We start from the raw sequence: 20354 nt of genomic DNA, 5'->3' as shown, positions 1-20354 counted from the left end.
ACCTGTGTGGTCGAGCTCAATTTCTACATCAACTTACTTCATCTTTTAAAACCTCTCCAGCATCGTAGCACCAATCAGTTTTCCTTAAGTGCCAATACTCTCCTGTAGATAAAAAGCAAGAGTTTAACAGAACTCTTCATAGCATCCCAACAACAACTCCAGAAGCATTAACCTTTCACTAGACGTGTGTTCGCGGAGATCTCCTTAGAAAATTATGCTCTCATTGCTGCAAGTTTGCTGTGACTAACATGTTAATACATTCAGTTTGCTGAATTCTTCATCAAGTGGCATCAGCTCACACAGACAGAGTAACTGCAAGAAAACAGAAAACTGCTGGATATCTTCCAAGTTGGCAGACTAGAGAAAGAATATTGATTCAGTCTTCAAAATCTTTATTAACTTATCTTCCTACTACTGAATGCTTATTTATCTGTAGTAGTGTTAGTTCCCAGTAACCATTGCAGATTAAATTTTGGTAATCTTGCGATAATTATGCTGCAAATTTAATCTTTCTGCATGAAAGTCACCCTGTATCAACTGAATGGAACAGACTGATGAACAATGACACAGCTGGGCCACGTGCCTCTGGAATACTGTACATGCATTGCAGGTGACAACAGGCCAGACCTATTCACTTTCACAATGTTTCACGCACAGATTTCTACCAATGTATACTAGATTACTAACAGTCATGTGACTAAAATCCTGGGCATTCCGACATTCTTCAAAATAGTTAAGCAAGGTGTAGACTGGGTAATGCAGGATGAGAACTATAGTTTACCTTTCAACTGAACCAACGTGTCAGAACATTCGGTTATGTCCCTAAATGTTGGTTCCCCAAGGCAGCATTTAAATAAAACAGGGTCAGAAATCTGGACTATTACTAATATAAATCTGTGGTTTCACATCTCATTTTAAGCAGAATTCCTAGAAAAATACACCTGCCACTCAGTCTTATATGATCATGCAGCACAGAAGGAAGCCATTCGGCCCATCGTGCCTGTGCTGGCTCTTTGCAATTAGGGCTGTAGATAGGGCTTTAAACTAAATAGTGGGGGGAGGTTTCAGGTGAGGGAAAACTTAGAAAGTTAAAGAGAAAGAACAAAGCAATAGCGCAGGGTAGCGATAGGGGTAATGATAACCAGAGTGTGACAGGAAGGAACAGAGCGTACAAGCATAAGAGCGCACCAGCAAATAGGGTCAGAGTAGGGAAAAATGGTAAAAAGACAAAACTAAGGGCTCTTTATCTGAATGCACGCAGCATTTGTAACAAGATAGAGGAATTGACGGCATGAATGAATAGAAATAAATGGGTATGATCTGATAGCCATTACAGAGACATGGCTGCAAGGTGACCAAGGCTGGGAACTGAATATTCAGGGGTATTTAACATTTTGGAAGGATAGGCAGAAAGGAAAAGGAGGTGGGGTAGCTTTGTTAATAAAGGATGAGATCAGTACAGTAGTGAGAAATGATCTTGGCTCAGAAGATCAAGATGTAGAATCAGTTTGGGTGAAGATAAGAAATAATAAGGGAAAAAAGTCACTGGTGAGAGTAGTCTATTGGCCCCCTAACAGTAGCTACACTGTGGGACAGAGCATAAATCAAGAAATAATGGGGGCTTGTAAGAAAGGTACTGCAATAATCGTAGGCGATTTTAATCTTCATATAGATTGGACAAATCAAATTGGCAAAGGTAGCCTTGAGGACGAGTTCATAAGAGTGTATTCAGGACAATTTCTTAGAACAAAATGTTGTGGAGCCAACCAGGGAACAGGCTATTTTAGATCTGGTAATGTGTAATGAGACAAGATTAATTAATGATCTCATAGTAAAGGATCCTCTAGGGAAGAGTGATCATAACATGTAGAATTTCACATTCAGTTTGAGGGTGAGAAACTTGAGCCTGAAACTAGTGTCTTAAACTTAAACAAAGGCAATTACAAGGGTATGATGACAGAGTTGGCTAAAGTGGAGTGGAAAAATAGATTAAAAGGTAAGATGGTAGATAAGCAGTGGCAGACTTTTAAAGGAGATATTTCATAACTCTCAACAAAGATATATTCCAAAGAGAAAGGAAGACTCGGAGAAGGATGAACCATCCATGGCTTACTAAGGAAGTTAAGAAGGGTATCAAATTAAAAGAAAAGGCATACAACATTGCAAAGATTAGTGGTAGGCCAGAAGTTTGGGAAATTTTTAAAAACGTGCAAAGGAGGACTAAAAGAATAATAAAAAGAGGGAGAGAATAGATTGAGAGTAAACTGACAAGAAATATAAAAACAGACAGTAAGAGCTTCTCCAAGTATATAAAAAGGAAGAGAGTAGCTAAAGTAAATGTTGGTCCCTTAGAAGATGAGACTGGGGAATAATGGGAAACATGGAAATAGCAGAGACTTTGAACAAATATTTTATATCACGGTAGAAGACACTAAAGCATCCCATTAATAGTGGAAAATCAAGGGGCAAAAGGGAGGCAGGAACTTAAAATAACCACTGTCACTAAAGAAAAAGTACTAGGCAAACTAATGGGACTAAAAGCTGACAAGTCCCCTGGATCTGATGGCCTGCATCCTAGGGTCTTAAAAGAAGTGGCTGCAAAGATATTCGATGCATTGGTCGTAATCTTCCAAAATTCCCTAGACTCTGGAAAGGTCCCAGTGGATAGGAAAACCGCAAATGTAACGTCCATATTCAAGAAAGATGGGAGACAGAAAGCAGGAAACTATAGGGCAGTTAGCCTAACATCTGTCATTGGGAAAATGCTGGAATCCATTATTAAGGAAGTAGTAGCAGGACATTTCAAAAATCATAATAAAGGGAAATCATGTTTGACAAATTTATTAGAGTTCCTTGAGGATGCAAGGGGAACCAGTAGATGTAGTGTATTTGGATTTCCAAAAGGCATTCAATAAGGTGCCATGTAAAAGGTTACTGCACAAGAGCTCATGGTGTTGGGGGGTAATATAGTAGCATGGATAGAGGATTGGCTAACAAACAGAAAACAGAGAGTGGGGATAAATGGGTCATTTTCAGGTTGGCAAACTGTGACTAGTGGAGTGCCACAGGAATCAGTGCCGGGGCCTCAACTATTTACAATCTATATTAATGACTTGGATGAAGGGACCGAGTGTACTGTAGCCAAATTTGCTGAAGATACAAAATATTATTTAAATGGAGAGACTACAGAATGCTGTGGTACTGAGAGATCTGGGAGTCCTTGTACATGAAACACAAAAAGTTAGCATGCAGCAAGTAACTAGGAAGGCAAATGGAATGTTGGCCTTTATTGCAAGGGGGATGGAGTATAAGGGAAGTCTTGCTACAACTGTACAGGGTGTTGGTGAGACCACACCTAGAGTACTGCTTACAGTTTTGGTCTCCTTATTTAAGGAGGGATATACTTGCATTGGAGGCAGTTCAGAGAAGGTTCACGAGGTTGATTCCTGGGATGAAGGGTTTGTCTTATGATGAAAGGTTGAACAGGTTGGGCCTATACTCACTGGAGTTTAGGAGAGGTGATCTTATTGAAACATATTAAGATTCTGAGGGGGCTTGACAGGGTAGATGCTGAGAGGATGTTTCCCCTCGTGGGGGAATCTAGAACTGGGGGCATAGTTTCAGAATAAGGGGTCGCCCATTTAAGACGGAGATGAGGAGGGATTTCTTCTCTCAGAGGGTTGTGAATCTTTGGAATTCTCTATCCCAGAGAGCTGTAGAGGCTGAGTCATTGAATATATTCAAGGCTGAGATAGACAGATTTTTGAACTACAGGGGAGTCAAGGGTTATGGGGAACAGGCAGAAGAGTGGAGTTGAGGCCAAGATCAGATCAGCCATGATCTTACTGAATGGTACAGCAGGCTCGAGGGGCCGAATGGCCTACTCCTGCTTCTCATGTTATGTTCCAAGTCCAACTCCCCTGTCTTTCCCCTAAACCTGCAAATTTTTTCTCCTTCCCATTTTAACAGTACTTTGCCCCTGTACAAATTAAAATTCAAAATATTATAAATAAATCAAGACTGCTATTTAAGTAGTGAAGTTACACGCATAAGAGCACATTGGCATTCTAATATACCTGGCAATCCAGCTTTCTCCAACATCAGCTTCAAGCACTGGAACAAAAGAACAGCAAAGTTGACGAGTGAAAAGGCATTTGATACAAGAACAACAACAACTTGTACTGATATAGTGCCTTTAACATATAAAAACATTCCAAGACACTTCACAGGTGTAATTAAAAAAAAGGATTACCAGCCAAAGGAGCAAGAGGAGTGACCAAAAGCTTGGTCAAAGACATGGGTTATAAGGAAGGTCTTAAAGGCAGAGAGACGGACGGGTTTAGGGAGGGAATTTCAGGATTTGGCGCCTAGGCGGCTGAAGACACGGTCACCAATTGTGAGGTGAAGGGAAGGGAAAATGGGCGAGGCCAGTGTCTAGAGAAACAGAGGTGGGGGGGGGGGGGGGGGGGCGGTTGTAGGGCCGTAGGATACTGAAACAGAGGGGGTGGGGGAGGGATGGCGAGTAGATGGAAGGTATCCTGAAGGGATTCATACATGAGGATAAGGATTTTAAATTTGAGGTATGGGATACCAGGAGCCAATGAAGGATCACAGGGGTGATGGGATGGGTTGTACTTGGTGTAGCATATAATAGCAAAATACTGCGGATGCTGGAAATCTGAAATGACAACAGAAAATGTTGGAAACACTCAGCAGGTCAGGCAGCATCTGTGGAGAGAGAAAGAGAATTAACGTTCTGCCCTCACCCCTGCCCCTCCCTCCCGTAACCACGATAGGGTTCCCCTTGTCCTCACCTTTCACCCCACCAGCCTCCACATTCAACGGATCATCCTTCGCCATTTCCGCCACCTCCAAAGTGATCCCACCACTAAACGCATCTTCCCCTCCCCTCCCCTTTCAGCATTCCGTAGGGACTGCTCTCTCCGAGGCACCCTAGTCCACTCCTCTATCACCCCCAGCACCCCTTCCCCCGGCACCTTCCCGTGCAAGCACAGGCGATGCAACACATGCCCTTATACCTCCCCCCTTCCCACTGTCCAGGGCCCCAAAACACTCCTTCCACGTGAAACAGCGATTTACTTTTACTTCTTGCAATCTAGTATACTGTATTCGCTGCTCACGATGTGGTCTCCTCTACATTGGGGAGACCAAACGCAGATTGGGTGACCGCTTTGCGGAACACCTCTGTTCAGTCCGTAAGGATGACCCCGAGCTTCCGGTCACCTGTCATTTTAATTCACCGCCCCATTCAGACCTCACTGTACTCGGGCTCTTGCATTGTTCCACGGAAGCTCAGCGTAAACTCGAGGAACAGCACCTCATCTTCCGATTAGGCACTTTACAGCCTTCTGGACTCAATATCGAGTTCAACAATTTCAGATCATAACCTCGGCCCCCATTACATTTTTACTTATTTTTTATCCACACTTTTGTTTTGGCCCTTCCCCCCCCACTTTTTTTTCCTCTCCTACATGGCAGCTGTCTCCCATTCTGCCAGCACATTTCACACCTAATCTAGAGCCTTCTTTTGTCTCCACTAGTCCTATCACCATATCGTCTCATTTTGAATACCTCTTCATGTCTCTTCACTTTTCTTTTGTTCTCTCCCAGCCTGGCCTTCAGTCTTGACAAAGGGTTTGACCCGAAACGTTGACTCTATTTTCTCTCCACAGATGTTGCCTGGCCTGCTGAGTTTTTCCAGCATTTTTTGTTGTTATTTCGGCATATAGTAGATGTTTTTCAATAGCCTATCCCCAGAAATGGAGAAAGAGAAGTCAAGGAAGGGAAGGGAAGAGTCGGAGATGGACCATGTGAAGGTGAGGGAAGGGTGGAAATTGGAAGCAAAGTGAATGAAATTTTCTAGTTCAGGGCGAGAGCAGGAAACGGCACCAATACAGTCGTCAATGTACAAAAGAGGTGAGGGAGAGGACCCGAGTAGGACTGGAACAAAGAATGTTCCACATATCCCACGAAAAGGCAGGCATAGCTAGGGCCCATGCGGTGTAGTTTATGTTTGGATAAGCTGCAAGGTGAAGGATGAGACAATCCCAAGAGTTAACATGCCTCCTATTCCAATTACTAAGAATACAGTACAAGCTGCTTTGTGGATCACCAATCAGAAGTTCTCATTCTGAAACACACTAATCAAAGCTATGGAGCTATTTTGCACCCAGGAAAACATTGTGTCTGTTCGTAGTCCTGCTCTCATATGCATTTTAATTATTGCGGAGAATGCAGTGGCTTAGGAATGAAAATCTCCCGTCATTGGCTGCAAGAGTCCTGCATGAAATGAGTTGGGCATTCTCAATCCACTGCCAATTGGGCATGGAACTCAGCATAAAACTGTTCCTAACCTGTTACTAATTGCCAATCTGCCCTAGAAATGGAAACAAATACGAGTGCCTTCTGAGCTTGGGCAGAGTAGGGAGACCTTCACTCCGTATATAACCTGTGCTTTACCTGATCTGCTGTTAAAATTGAGTGCCCAAAATGGGAAAATGACTGACATCGTTGATAAGTGTAAGAAAAAAAATCAGTTGTATATAAAAGTAGAAGCACGAAGCTTAAGAACTACTTTAAGAATTAAACATCATTACAGAATACAAGGCACAAACTACGTACAAAAGCTATGAAGGTTTAGAGCATGGGAGTTTATCAAAATAACCAGATCCAAGCAATAACTAAGGGAAAATAATTTTTAATATTCCAAATGAAACAGTTAAATACTTGTAAATATCAAAGCACCTTGCAAAATGACAGGAACAAATTAGAAATGATCCCCTCACGACCCACCTTCAAACCCATTACCCACAAAGCCACTCTCCACTGCACACAACTGCCATGTTGCTCCTCAGTGAGGCACGTCAATGGAAAGCTCATCCATTTTTAAAATTTAAATATTTTTAAAATTACTTTGCCGCACCATCTCCCCTCCAAAAACCACTGCCTAAAGGGAACACTACACAGGTCCTAGTAGGATGCCACAATTGTGGCATCATACTGGGAGCTGTGCAATATCCTATAATATCAAATAGAGAATAACAAATACCTGGGAGAGAGTTATATGGGGAATAATTGTTAGGCAAGGGTATTAAGTGTTACGGAACTAAGGCAGGTAGATAGAGGTAAGATACAGATCAGCCATGATCTAACTGAATGGCGGAACCGGCTCAAGGGGCTAAATGGCTTACTCCTGTTCCTATGTTCCTCTACATAACCTTTTCTAAAATACTTGTACACTGCTCTGTATTCATTACAAGATTTTGGCCTAGAAATTGGGTATAGCCCCGCCAGCTCGTTTGCGCTGAAAATATTGCGCTGGCCGCGGAGCCAGTTGCGCCCGTCCCATATTCACTTTTAGTGCCCCAAGGCGGAACCGGGCGCTGTTCCAGGGTGTGCCCGCCCCCGCTTGGGGCGCTGAAAGTGAATTTCAGCGCTCCCGGTGCCGCTGCGCCACCCGATGCGGTGCGGCAGGCTGCTGTACTGCAGGTCTCCTCCTCTTAAGGAGGAGGTGCCTGCAACGGCCGGAGCCCCGATCGCGAGTGCCGGCAATGCCGCGGGGGTGGGTGGGGGGGGGGAGGGGGTGGGTGGGGGGTGGAGGAGGCCGGGGAAGGAGGTGCGGGCAGGCGGCCGCCGAAAAAGCGGCCGGCCGCACCTCCACCTTAAAGCGCCCCGCTAAGGCTGCAGTAAGGACCCGGTCTCCCGATGTTGTTAGCGGCCGCCACGGAGGAGGCGGCGGCAACTGAAGATGGGGATCGGGGCGGCACCGGGGCACTGCGCACACCGATGACGTCATCGGTGCTGGCGCAGCGCTACCGGCTACCGCTGCCATTACCGCGGCTCTCAAAATCAGCGCTACCACCCCTACTGGCGCAGAAGCCCTCTTTGGGCTGTAACTGGGCGCAAAGCCCACCGAATTTCTAGGCCTTTATTTATTAGTAAATTTCAATGAAATAGCTTTCATTCATGCAAGAGGTATTGAACATACATGCTTATATACACATGCAGAATATAGAATTTATTCCTTATGCAGGATCCATCATTCATAGAACAGTGTGATTGTAGTGATATAAAATTCATACACAAGAACTTTGCAATAAAAGTTACAGAAAAATCTCGTGGTGTACTTCTGCCCATAGATTTACCTCTCGGACAGAGATGCTCTGTTCTGCCACAATCTCCATTTCAGGACTTAAGTGAAGACTGTCTCCAACAGCAAAATACAAGAACAGCTAAAGGGGGAAAAACGTCAATTAAAATGAGTCACATAAAGTACCTTTGTCAAAGTCTGAGAAAATTCTGATACAAATAAATGTAGTAGGACATGGCACTTGTGTGCCAACATGCTATGTCACAAAATGCTTGGAGTTGGCTCATCAGCTATTTCTCCAACAAGGAAAACAAAAGTTAAAGGCATTTGGAACCATTCTTGCATTACTTCTGGGTGTAAGGTACAAGCTACCAGGCTATCTAATTGGTCCAGGGAATAGTGTTTTGTGTAGGGAGAAATTCCATGAAGATAATTTAAAAAGTCTAATCCAGTGTGATTAAAATGGATGCAAAAAACAAAGAGGCTTAGACAGAATCACGGTGGTTAGAGATCAAAATGAAAAAGGGATTGTTACATCAGTGGGGTTGCAATATAAACTCCCTAACTGTGGGGGGGAAAATAGAAGAGTAAATCTTCAGGCAGATCAGGGAGATGAATAGGAATAACAACATTTAGGAGTATTTAATTAACCACTCATTGATTGGGGAAAAGAGAAGGTAAATGGAGAATGGGGAATTGAATTCCTAAAATGTATACAGGACTCCTTTCTCAAGCATTATGTGCATATGCCTACAAGGGACAAGGCTTTGCTAGATCTAGTTATGAGTAACAAAGTAGTTCAGGTAGATGGGTCATATGTCGGTGAGCACCTTGGGAGTGGTGACCATAATATGGGTCTGTAGTTCAACAATGGAATATGTTTAAAAAAGACATTGGCCCGTATTGCAGTCAGCAGCGAAGCAAAGATGCTCACCACTGACCTCGGTGAAAGCTGCCCACAGAGATCTTGCGATATTTGTGGCAAAAACTTGAGGTTTCTCGACACGTAATTGATTGTAGCGCTGTGGAATAGGGGATTCCTAGAGTGATGCAGTGACAGTGTCAAGCTGTCCAAGCAGCCAATCACACTGCAGAATTCTCAGACAGCAAACCAGGAAATAAAATGCAGCTTTTATTTTCACTTTTTAAAAATGTTACAAGGAGTGAAATAAAGATTGGGACATTTACATGGGGATAAGAGAGAAGCTGAAATATCATGAACTAACTTTTTTTTTTAATTCACTTTCTTAAAAATCATAATGGAGAAATTTGACATTCCACAAATTTAAAAATTAGATTTTCAGGGCCAGAACAGTTGTTTAGCAGGCAATACCCTGTTAAAACCCCAGTTATATCTATTCTAACAAGGCTTAACATTTAATGGAGTATTTAACAGCGATAAACGTGGAAAAGCTCAGGTTTTCGTCAGTTCCACTGATTTCACGGATTACCAGCTATGGGGGTGGGGGGGAAAAGAGGGTCCACAGTGCAGCCTGCGTCAGAGCACTGAATGACTGACCGCAACTTCAGGATTTCCGCGCTTAGATGCGCATGCGCTAAATCCTGAAGTTGCGGTCAGTTTCAAAGTGGTAATAAAATCCGGGCCATTGCAAAGAATATATACCATTAAAAAATACTACTCCAAGTTTCAGAATGTCGTGGATAAATAAGGAGGTTAAAAACAAACTAAAGTTGAAGAGGCCATATGGGGCCTATAGGCATGAAGAGGTGCGACAAGCACTGTTTAAAGCCTATTAACAAAGATAATTGGGGTAATTGCTGCAAATTATAAACGTCTGGTCACTAAAGATGAAAACCAAAGAGATATACAGCCTTTCTGATGAAAGGTCATCGACCTGAAATGTTAATTTTCTTTGTCTCTCCACAGATGCTGCCTGACCTACTGAGTATTTCCAGCATTTTCTGTTATATTTCAGATTTCCATTTTTTCCCAGATATGCAGCCTCACTGGATATAGCATTTATGTGGACCTGTCCAAATGACACCTGGGCATTGTTACCTTATTGGAATGCAAGAAAGTAGAGAATGAGTAATGGTAATTTGCTGATCAAACTTGTGCTTCCACAAAACAGACTACATTTCACAATATAGGCTTACATAAAGGCTTCTCAGTCTATTTCATCACATGCTTCCAGAATACCAACTCTATCACTTTCCCATTGTAGCATCTGGTTCTTCAACAAACCCAGTATCCTGGCCTCAAATGTCCTCTTGGCAACCCCTTCCAGCTGTTGATCAGCTTCTCTGTGTAAATAAATATTTCTTGGTATCTGTTGTAATTTTTACAGACCTGAACTTCAAGTTTATTTTTGCCATGGTTCTGGTCTGGTAACCTGAGGTAACAACATGCATACAGAAGGGCATAGGGTGCATATTAATGGAGTCAGATGACCGTTCAGACTGGCGTTTGGGAGATTTGCTCCCATTCAGCTCTGTGCTTCATGGACAAGGTCTGGCTGCTCAGATCGTGGAAAATGATCTTGAGGTAGAAACTTTACTTAGATTAGGGTAGGAGGCAATGTGACGAACAGATCACATTCCACACCCCTGCGGTTTACCTGCCTTTCTTCCACCACATTTCCAGGCCACAGGAGCCTTCTCTTTGCTGGATTTTCCATGCTTCCCTATTCCTCTGCGATTCTGCTATAACCATTTACAACTCCTCTAGACCCACCTCTTTAAAAATTTGTTCCTGGCATGTGGTGTCGCTGGCAAGGCCAGCATTTATTGCCCATCCCTAATTGCATTTGAGAAGGTAGTGGTGAGCCGCCTTCTTGAACCGCTGCAGTCTGTTTGGTGAAGGTACCCCCATAGTGCGGTTAGGGAGGGAGCGCCAGATTTTTGACCCAGCGACGATGAAGGAATGGCGATATATTTCCAAGTCAGGATGGTGTGTAACTTGGAGGGGAGCCTGCAGGTGATGATGTTCCCATGTACTTACTGCCCTTCTCCTTCTAGGTGGTAGAGGTCACAGGTTTGGGAGGTGCTGCTGAAGAAGCCTTGGCGAGTTGCTGCAGTGCATCTTGTAGATGGTACACACCGCAGACAGTGCGCCAGTGGTGGAGGGAGTGAATGTTTAAGGTGGTGGATGGGGTGCCAATCAAGCAGGCTGCTTTGTCCTGGATGGTGTCGAGCTTCTTGAGTGTTGTTGGAGCTGCATTCATCCAAGCAAGTGGAGAGTATTCCATCACACTCCTGACTTGTGCCTTGTAGATGATGGAAAGGCTTTGGGGAGTCAGGAGGTGAGACACTCGGCACAGAATACCCAGCCTCTGACGTGCTCTTGTTGCCAGTGTTTATGTGGCTCGACCAGTTTAGTTTCTGGTCAATGGTGACCCCCAGGATGTTGATGGTGGGGGATTCGGCGATAGTAATGCCGTTAACTGTCAAGGGGAGGTGGTTAGACTTTTGCTTGTCGGAAATTGCCTGGCACTTGTGTGGCGCGAATGTTACTTGCCACTTATCAGCCCAAGCCTGAATGTCATCCAGGCCTTGCTGCATGCCGGCATGGACTGCTTCATTGTCTGAGGTGTTGCGAGGAGTTGCAAGTGGAACTGAACACTGTGCAATCATCAGCGAATATTCCCACTTCTGACCTTATGGTGGATGGAAGGTCATTGATGCAGCAGCTGAAGATGGCCTGATGAACTCCTGCAGCGATGTCCTGGGGCTGAGATGACTGACCTCCAACAACCACAATCATCTTCCTTTGCACCAGGTATGACTCCAGCTAGTGGAGAGTTTTCCCCCTAATTCCCATTGACTTCAATTTTACTAGGGCTCCTTGATGCCATACTCGGTCAAGTGCTGCCTTGATGTCAAGGGCAGTCATTCTCACCTCACCTCTGGAATTCAGCTCTTTTGTCCACGTTTGGACCAAGGCTGTACTAAAGTCCGGAGCAGAGTGGTCCCGGCAGAACCCAAACTGAGCATCGAGGAACAGGTTATTGGGGAGTAAGTGCCGTTTCATAGCACTGTCGATGACACCTTCCATCACTTTGCTGATGATTGAGAGTAGACTGATAGGGCGGTAATTGGCCAAATTGGATTTGTCCTGTTTTTTGTGAATGGGACATACCTGGGCAATTTTCCACATTGTCTGTTAGATGCTAGTGCTGTAGCTGCACTGGAACAGCTTGGCTAGAGGCGGGGCTAGTTCTGGAGCACAAGTCTTCAGCACGACAGCCGGGGTGTTGTCAGGGCCCATAGCCTTTGCTGTTTCTTGATATCACATGGAGTGAATTGAATTGGCTGAAGACTGGCTTCTGTGATGGTAGAGACCTTAGGAGGAGACCAAGATGGAACATTCACTCGGCACTTCTGGCTGAAGATGGTTGCAAACACTTCAGCCTCGTTTTTTTGCACTCATGCTGGGCTCCGCCATCATTGAGGCTGGGTATGTTCATGAAGCCTCCTCCTCCCATTAATTGTTTAATTGTCCACCATCGTACGACTGGATGTGGCAGCACTGCAGAACTTTGATCTGATCCATTGGTTGTGGGATTGCTTAGCTCTGACTAGCATGCTGCTTCCGCTACCCCATTTAGCACGGTAGTAGTGCCACACAACATGACGGAGGGTGTCCTCAGCGTAAAGATGGGACTTGGTTTCCACAAGGACTGTGCGGTGGTCACCGCTACCAATGCTGTCATGGACAGATGCATCTGCGACAGGTAAATTGGTGAGGACGAAGTCAAGTAGGTTTTTCTCTTGTGTTGGTTCTCTCACCACCTGCCGCAGGCCCAGTCTGGCAGCTATGTACTTCAGAATTCGGCCAGCTGTAGTGCTACTGAACCACTCTTGGTGATGCACATTGAAGTCCCCCACCCAGAGTACATTCTATGCCTTTGCTACTCTCAGTGCTTTTTCCAAGTGGTGTTCAACATGGAGGAGTACTGATTCATCAGCTGAGGGAGGGCGGTAGGTGGTAATCAGCAGGGGGTTTCCTTGCCCATGCTTGACCTGAAGCCATGAGACTTCATGGGGTCTGGAGTCAATGTTGAGGGCACCCAGGGCCACTCCCTCCTGACTGTATACCACAGTGTGCCGTCACCTCTGGTGGGTTTGTCCTGCCGGTGGGACAGAACATACCCAGGGATGGTGATGGAGGAGTCTGGGACATTGGCTGAAAGGTATGATTCTGTGAGTATGACTATGTCAGGCTGTTACTTGACTAGTCTGTGGAACGGCTCTCCCAATTTTGGCACAATTCCCTAGATGTTAGTGAGGAGGACTTTGCAGGGTCGACTGGGCGTGCCATTGTCTTGTCCGAAGTTGGTGCCTAGGTCAATGCTGGGTGGTCCGTCCGGTTTTATTCTTATTATTGTTTGTTGTAGCGGTTTGTTACAACTGAGTGGCTTGCTATGCCATTTCAAAGGGCAGGTAAGAGTCAACCACATTGCTGTGGGTCTGGAATCACATATAGGCCAGACCAGGTAAGGACAGCAGATTTCCTTATCTAAAAAGGACCTTAGTGAACCAGATGGGTTTTTACAACAATCTGACAATTTTGTTTCTATACTTGTTTCATTATCAGCTTCTTTTGCTTTGCACCATCATCACATTTGTCATTTGATCACTCCTGCCCTCCACCCTATCTCAGATCTTTCTCTTTGTTCTTTTCCTGCCTCCATTTTCTCTGGCTCTGTATTTGCTTAAAAGCTGTTCATCTCTAACATCTTCCCAGTTCTGATAAAAGGTCATCGACCTGAAACGTTAACTTTGTTTCTCTCTCCACAGATGTTGCCCAACCTGCAGAGCGCTTCCTGCATTTTCTGTTTTATTTCACATTTCCAGCATCCGTTGTATTTTGCTTTTGCAGATCACAGTATGCTGGTTTTCTGGACTCGAACTATATGGGTAGAGTTTAAGGAGGCAGATCTTGTATGTGCTATTTGACTTTCTCACATTGGGCACTTGAACTTTGTAAGCAGCATCACACCAAAGAATTTCAGCAGTACTTTTAATTCAGTTCTGCTTTAAATCTCAATGTTGTAGTTTCTTTAAACGTAGCCCAAAACATAGCTTAAACGTAATTCTCCTACAGATAGCAATAAATGAGTCAGGGAACGGGTACAAGATTAATAGATTAAATTTAAGGTCAATAGCGACAACTGATGCCCAATTAAGAATATATTCTTAGTAATGATGAGTTTTAAATGGAAAAAAAAACCAGCACCTGCCAATATACAGGAAACTTTCTGGTATCCGGCACGGACGGGACCGACGTGTTGCCGGTTCATCAACAATTCCGGATAACCGAACGCTATAGTAAAAGATACGGAGCTCAGAGCTCCGTATAAAGATACGGAGCTCAGAGCTCCGTATAAAGCAACAAACCCTGTTGCTTCAAAACAATCGGCACAAGTTGCAAGCGTCTCTGTAGCTTAGCAACAGCTTCAGCTACACCCTTGCAAAGCAACAAATAGAGTAAAAAAAGTAACTAAAAGTAAAAAAAGTTACTTGAACCGACTCCTGAATTTTGCCGGTGGATAGAGCGTTCCGGTTATTTAGGGGCTGGTTAATCGAAAGTTTCCTGTATACAGGAAACAGCCCTGACCTCTCTTCTTACCTGTGTGTCGGTTGGAGTGTGGCCAGGACAAAGTGCCAAGCTGCTTCCTGTTTTCAACCCAACGCCCTTCACAGTCAAATCTTCGCAGACTATAAATAAAAAGGGAACATGCATTAAGATGTAAACAGATGTTGAGGGGGGCTAGGAGAGAGAATCGTGTATGGCTGCACTCATTGAGGCAGGAGAGGACACTGATGAGAAATCAAATCAAACAGCAATTCAGTGCATAGGAGAGATTCCTAAAGGAAAACCCTATACGGTCCACTGCAATACAGGAAACTTTGTATTATCCGGAGGTTAACTGTCCGGAATGCTTGAGCCACCGGCAAAAATCAGGAGCCGTTTAGTTAGGTATTTTTTTTTTCGTTGATTTTTTTTCCCCACCAGTCAGGCTCTGCAAGGTCTCGCTGAAGCTGTTGCTAAGCTACAGAGATGCTTGCAAGGTACTGCCGACTGTTTAGAAGCTGTTGCTAAGCAACAGGGTTTGTTGCCAGATACGGAGCTCAAAATCTCCATATGTTTCAACATTAGCGCTGGTTTGTCCGGCAGTTTTGATGGGATGGCAACAGCTCGGTCCCGTCTGTGCCGGATAGCACAAAGTTTCCTGTAGTACTATACTATCTAGAGGTGATCACCCACCTGGAGGGAGGAGCTTTCCAGTTCTGTCAATTGGTCTCAAACAGGTTCCATCTTCTGTAAAATAGAGAAGTGCCGAATTAACCAGATCAACATGTAGCAGTTATCAACAAACACACAAAAAGTTAACCTTTTAACTCAAAGTTATTTGCAAAAAGATTCAATTTATATCTCTACTTCCTAACTGCCTAGTTGGTAAATCTACTGCTGAATGTGGAACTTAACCATACAGTAAGAAGGTTCCATTAGATTCCCAGTCTGGGCTGAGTTAGCAGATCTCAGCTAAAGTGGCAGGAAGAAAGAAGGAAGAAATAACTTGCATTTATATAGCACCTTTCATGACCTCAGAATGTCCCAAAGCACCTTACAACCAATTAAGTACTTTTGGAATATAGTCACTAATTGGAGTTGTAACGTAGGAAATGGGGCAGCCAATTTGCACACAGCAAGGTCCTACAAACAGCAATGTGATAATGACCAGATAATCTGTTTTAGTAGGGTGTTACACTGGTTCAGGTAACATCTCTAGATCATGCAAAGGAAAATCAGCCATGATTCCCGCTCCTAATCTGAGAGTGTTTCCACTTGTAGGGAAGAGCAAAACTAGAGGCCATCAATATAAGATAGTCACCAAGAAATCAAATAGGGAATTCAGAAGAAACTTCTTTACCCACAAAGTGGTGAGAATGTGGAACTCGCTATCACGTGGAGTGGTTGAAGCAAACAGTATAAATGGATTTAAGGGGCGGCTAGATAAGCATATGAGGGAGAAGGTAATAGAGGGTTATGCTGATAAGAGTTAGATGAGGAAAGATGGGAGGAGGCTCGAGTGGACCATAAGCGCCAGCATATATTGGGTCGAATGGCCTGTTTCTGTGCTGCATATCCTATGCAGTCGTTACCCAGGGTCGTCTGTCTGTCTGTCTGTCTAGGCAGAATCAGGCTGGGTGGTCATGATCCATGTACAGTTAAATAGATTGAGGCACTCAAAAACATCTGCTCCTAGGGATCTCTAGCACAGGAAGAGACAACCTTTTTTTTGCCCATGAGCAATGTTTAGGCACATCAACCAGTATGTAATATAGTATTACAAGAGCAGGTCAGAGGCTAGATATTCTGTGGCGAATGTCTCACCTCCCGACTCCCCAAAGCCTTTCCACCATCTACAAGGCACTAGTAAGGAGTGTGATGGAATACTCTCCACTTGCCTGGATGAGTGCAACTCCAACAACACTCAAGAAGCTCGACACCATCCAGGACAAAGCAGCCCGCTTGATTGGCACCCCATCCACCACCTTAAACATTCACTCCCTCCACCACCGGCGTACCGTGGCTGCAGTGTGTACCATCTACAAGATGCACTGCAGCAACTCACCAAGGCTTCTTCGGCAGCACCTCCCAAACCCACGACCTCTTCCACCGAGAAGGACAAGAGCAGCAGGCGCATGGGAACACCACCACCTCCAAGTTCCCCTCCAAGTCACACACCATCTTGACTTAGAAATAGATCGGCAATCCTTCGTTGTCGCTGGGTCAAAATCTTGGAATTCCCTACCTAACAGCACTGTGGGAGTACCTTCACCACACAGACTGCAGCGGTTCAAGGCGGCGGCTCACCACCATCTTCTCAAGGGCAACTAGGTATGGGCAATAAATGCTGGCCTTGCAGCGGCGCCCACATCCCATGAACGAATAAAAAAAAGTATTTTAATAGTGTGATATCTAGTAGTAGAACACCATTTATTTATTTTTGTGGTATCCAATTGCATTGTTAACAGTCCATTGAGTGCTTGGACATGAGCAAATCCAGTACCACTCATTCTACAATGAATTGCTACAAATAAGATTCAAGACCATCTACAGCTGGTCCCAGATGGTGAGGTAAGTGTTATCACGAGGGCAGGGGAGATAAGGAAAATGCCATTACCTACAAAGCTATACTTTACCTTGTGCGTCTTTCATCTGCAGCTTTTCAATGGCATTAGCTTTAATTTCCGAAACCAACTGGAACAAAAAAAAGGTCACTGGCTTTAACAAAGAATTCACATACATATACCGACAATAACAACTTGCACGTATATAGTGCCTTTAACATAATAAAACGCACCAAGGCACTACACAGGAGAGTTATCAGACAATATTTGACATTGAGCCACCTATGGTCATATTAAGACAGGTGACCAAAAGCTTGGTCAAAGAGGCAGGTTTAAAAGGAGCATCTTAAAGGAGGAGATGGAGAGGTTAACATTGTGCCATTACATTCTATACAGGCACAGCATACTGCATTTCATATAACGGTTTATTTATATGGTGATTACCTGTATTGTGCACTAGTTTGACAGAAAATTAAAATACAGTAGTAATTGTGCAACAAGTTATACTCTAAGCACATGTGCAATTTGGGCATGAATAATAGAATTTCAAATCATAATTAATTTTTAGCTTACCTAAATGTACAGGGCTGGTAACAAGGAAACCCTCCTACTCCAGTTAATGGAACTGCAGCTGTGCACTGCAAACCTATCAAGTGTCCGCTGATGGCTCTGTTGTTAAAGGCTGTGTACAACTAAGCCATACACACCAGGTTTGAAGGTCAATATATGGTGAGTTAGCTGACCTTAGTCATGGATACAGCTGGCAAACCTCAGTTGCAAATATACAAAGAGGAAGTGTGAGGTAATGCATTTAGTGAGGGCTAACAAGGCAAAGGAACACATAATAACTGGTAGGATACTGAGAAATGTAGAGGAACAAAGGGACCTTGGAGTGCTTGTCCACAGATCCCTGAAGGTAGCAGGACAGGTGGTTAAGGCGGCATACGGGATACTTTCCTTTATTAGCCAAGGCATAGAATTTAAGAGCAGGAAGGTTATGCTTGAACTGTATAAAACTCTAGTTAGGCCACAGCTAGAGTACTGTGTACAGTTCTGGTCACCACATTACAGGAAATATGTGATTGCACTAGAGTGGGTACAGAGGAGATTTACGAGGATATTGCCAGGACCGGAGAACATTAGCTATAAGGAAAGATTGGATAAGCTGGGGTTGTTTCCTTTGGAACAGAGGAGGCTGAAGGGAGACTTAATTTAAGTGTATAAAATTATGAGGGGCCTAGATAGAGTGGATAGGAAGGACCTATTTACCTTAGCAGAAAGATCACTAACCAGGGGACATAGACTTAAAGTAATTGGTAGAAGGATTAGAGGGGAGTTGGAGGAGAACATTTTTACCTAGAGGGTGGTGGGGGTCTGGAACTCACTGCCTGAAAGGGTGGTAGAGGCAGAAACCCTCATCACATTTAAAAAGTACTTGGATATGCACTTGAAGTGCCATAATCTACAAGACTACGGACCAAGAGCTGGAAAATGGGATTAGGCTGGATAGCTCGGCCGGCACAGATATGATGTGCCAAATGGCCTCCTTCTGTGCTGTAAACAACTATGATTTCTATGAACCATGTTTCTTGCTTTCAATTGGTGTCCAGTGAACCCTGCTAGAAAGAGCACATTGGGTGAGAACAGGATCACGTTCAGCTTTGGTGCCCCGACAGTCAGCACTCATTTGGGTGAGATTCTGTAAGGCAGGTACCTGGAAAAAACCACTATCAAAGGAACCATACTCAAGCACAAGTCTGCAGGGGAGAGGTGGAACGGAACCACAAAAAAAAGACACTGAAATGTCCTGGATTGTCCAGAACAACTAGATTCAATCGGTGAAAAAACATGCCAATGATATCCAATTTCCTCAGGTGCTTTGACCCTTTTCATTTTCTTGCTGTGCAGCCTATGGATACCAGGATAGGCATGCTTCCAAAACATTGTTTGCTTGCTTTCTCTCACTGGAATAGTTGAATAGTAGCAAGTCCCACAGTCTGGAGGACTGTGGGGAAAAAGAAGAGGGAGTGGAAGGATAAAAAGGACTATAGTCCCATTTTTATACTACATTAGGTGTGCTATTTTGGTCCAATATTCACAGTAATGCAGGCGGTAGCCACACCACACTACACAGAATTACGGAAACAGGCCACTTGGTCCACTAAGTGTGTGTTGGTATTTATCCTCAACACAAGTAGTAGTTCTAATCCCATGTGCCCATCCCATTGATATTGCTTCTGTTTGAATTGCTAACTTCAGTACTGCACTGCACAGCCTCACAATTCCTCGGTTTTGTTGAAAACTACACATTGAAATGCATTTTGCTTTTTATCTGAGTCAGTATCGAGTCAGCAAGCAAGACAATGGCATAATAATGCAGTATAAGTGCTGCATAACTGGAATCAGATTCCTGGCAGCAGCTACGGATTTAAGTAGGGGGTTGTATTTATAAAGCAACGTGCAAATTTGCATGCTGCTTTATAGAATACAACCCACCAAAACAGTCTTGAGGTGTAAAACAAAGCGCATTGGTGATTCTATGTCTTGAGAGGCCATTAAAGAGAGATGATGCACTAGGGGTAAAAGGCTGGACACAGTACCGATCTCCAAAATTTAGGAGCGGCCAACGCAAGGCTCACAAGCCACAAGTAGAGCCTGAAGTGTGGCACTTTCCACTTTATTCAAATGCCCAGTGGCATGATTTCTCCACTACAATTAGCTGAACTGCCCCGAGGTTATACAGACTTACATAGTCTGCAGCACAGAAACAAGCCATTTGGCCCAACTGGACTATGCTGGTGTTTAAACTTCACATGAGCCTCCTCCCACCCTACTTCATCTAACCTTATCAGCATATCCGTCTATTTCTTTCTCCCTCATGTGCTTATCTAGCTTCCACTTAAATGCATCCATGCTATTTGCCTCAACTACTCCTTGTGGTAGCGAGTTCCACATTCATACCATTCTTAAGGTAAAGAAGTTTCTCCTGAATTTTTTTATTGGAGTCCTACTGCTGCTTGTGCTCCCAAACCAGTTGCATGCACAACACTCAGCGGCACCAGCGAGAAGGGAGGGGGCGGAGAGAGGGAGAGAGAGAGAGAGAGAGAGAGAGAGAGGGGGGGGGGGGGGAGAGAGAGAGAGA

General features: G+C 44.2%; 1 protein-coding gene across 1 annotated transcript in view; it reads right to left on the bottom strand.

Annotated features, from left to right (window-relative positions):
* The window catches only part of usp40 (ubiquitin specific peptidase 40), a 142391-nt gene that overhangs the window by 35913 nt on the left and 86124 nt on the right, over positions 1-20354 (bottom strand). The window contains exons 16-22 of the mRNA XM_085984190.1: positions 19132-19217; positions 17285-17424; positions 15342-15395; positions 14703-14791; positions 8166-8252; positions 4077-4113; positions 38-102 (exon numbers count right to left, since the gene is read on the bottom strand). Of these exons, the coding sequence (XP_085840316.1) occupies positions 38-102; positions 4077-4113; positions 8166-8252; positions 14703-14791; positions 15342-15395; positions 17285-17424; positions 19132-19217 (558 nt within the window). The remainder of the gene's footprint in view (positions 1-37; positions 103-4076; positions 4114-8165; positions 8253-14702; positions 14792-15341; positions 15396-17284; positions 17425-19131; positions 19218-20354) is intronic.

Source organism: Somniosus microcephalus, chromosome 4 (genome assembly GCF_052327205.1).
Source record: "Somniosus microcephalus isolate GS21.2 chromosome 4, FLI_Smic_1.0, whole genome shotgun sequence".
In the NCBI taxonomy this organism is placed as follows: Eukaryota; Metazoa; Chordata; class Chondrichthyes; order Squaliformes; family Somniosidae; genus Somniosus; species Somniosus microcephalus.
The sequence above is the reverse complement of the archived record's forward strand: the minus strand, read 5'-3'. Positions and strand labels throughout refer to the sequence as shown.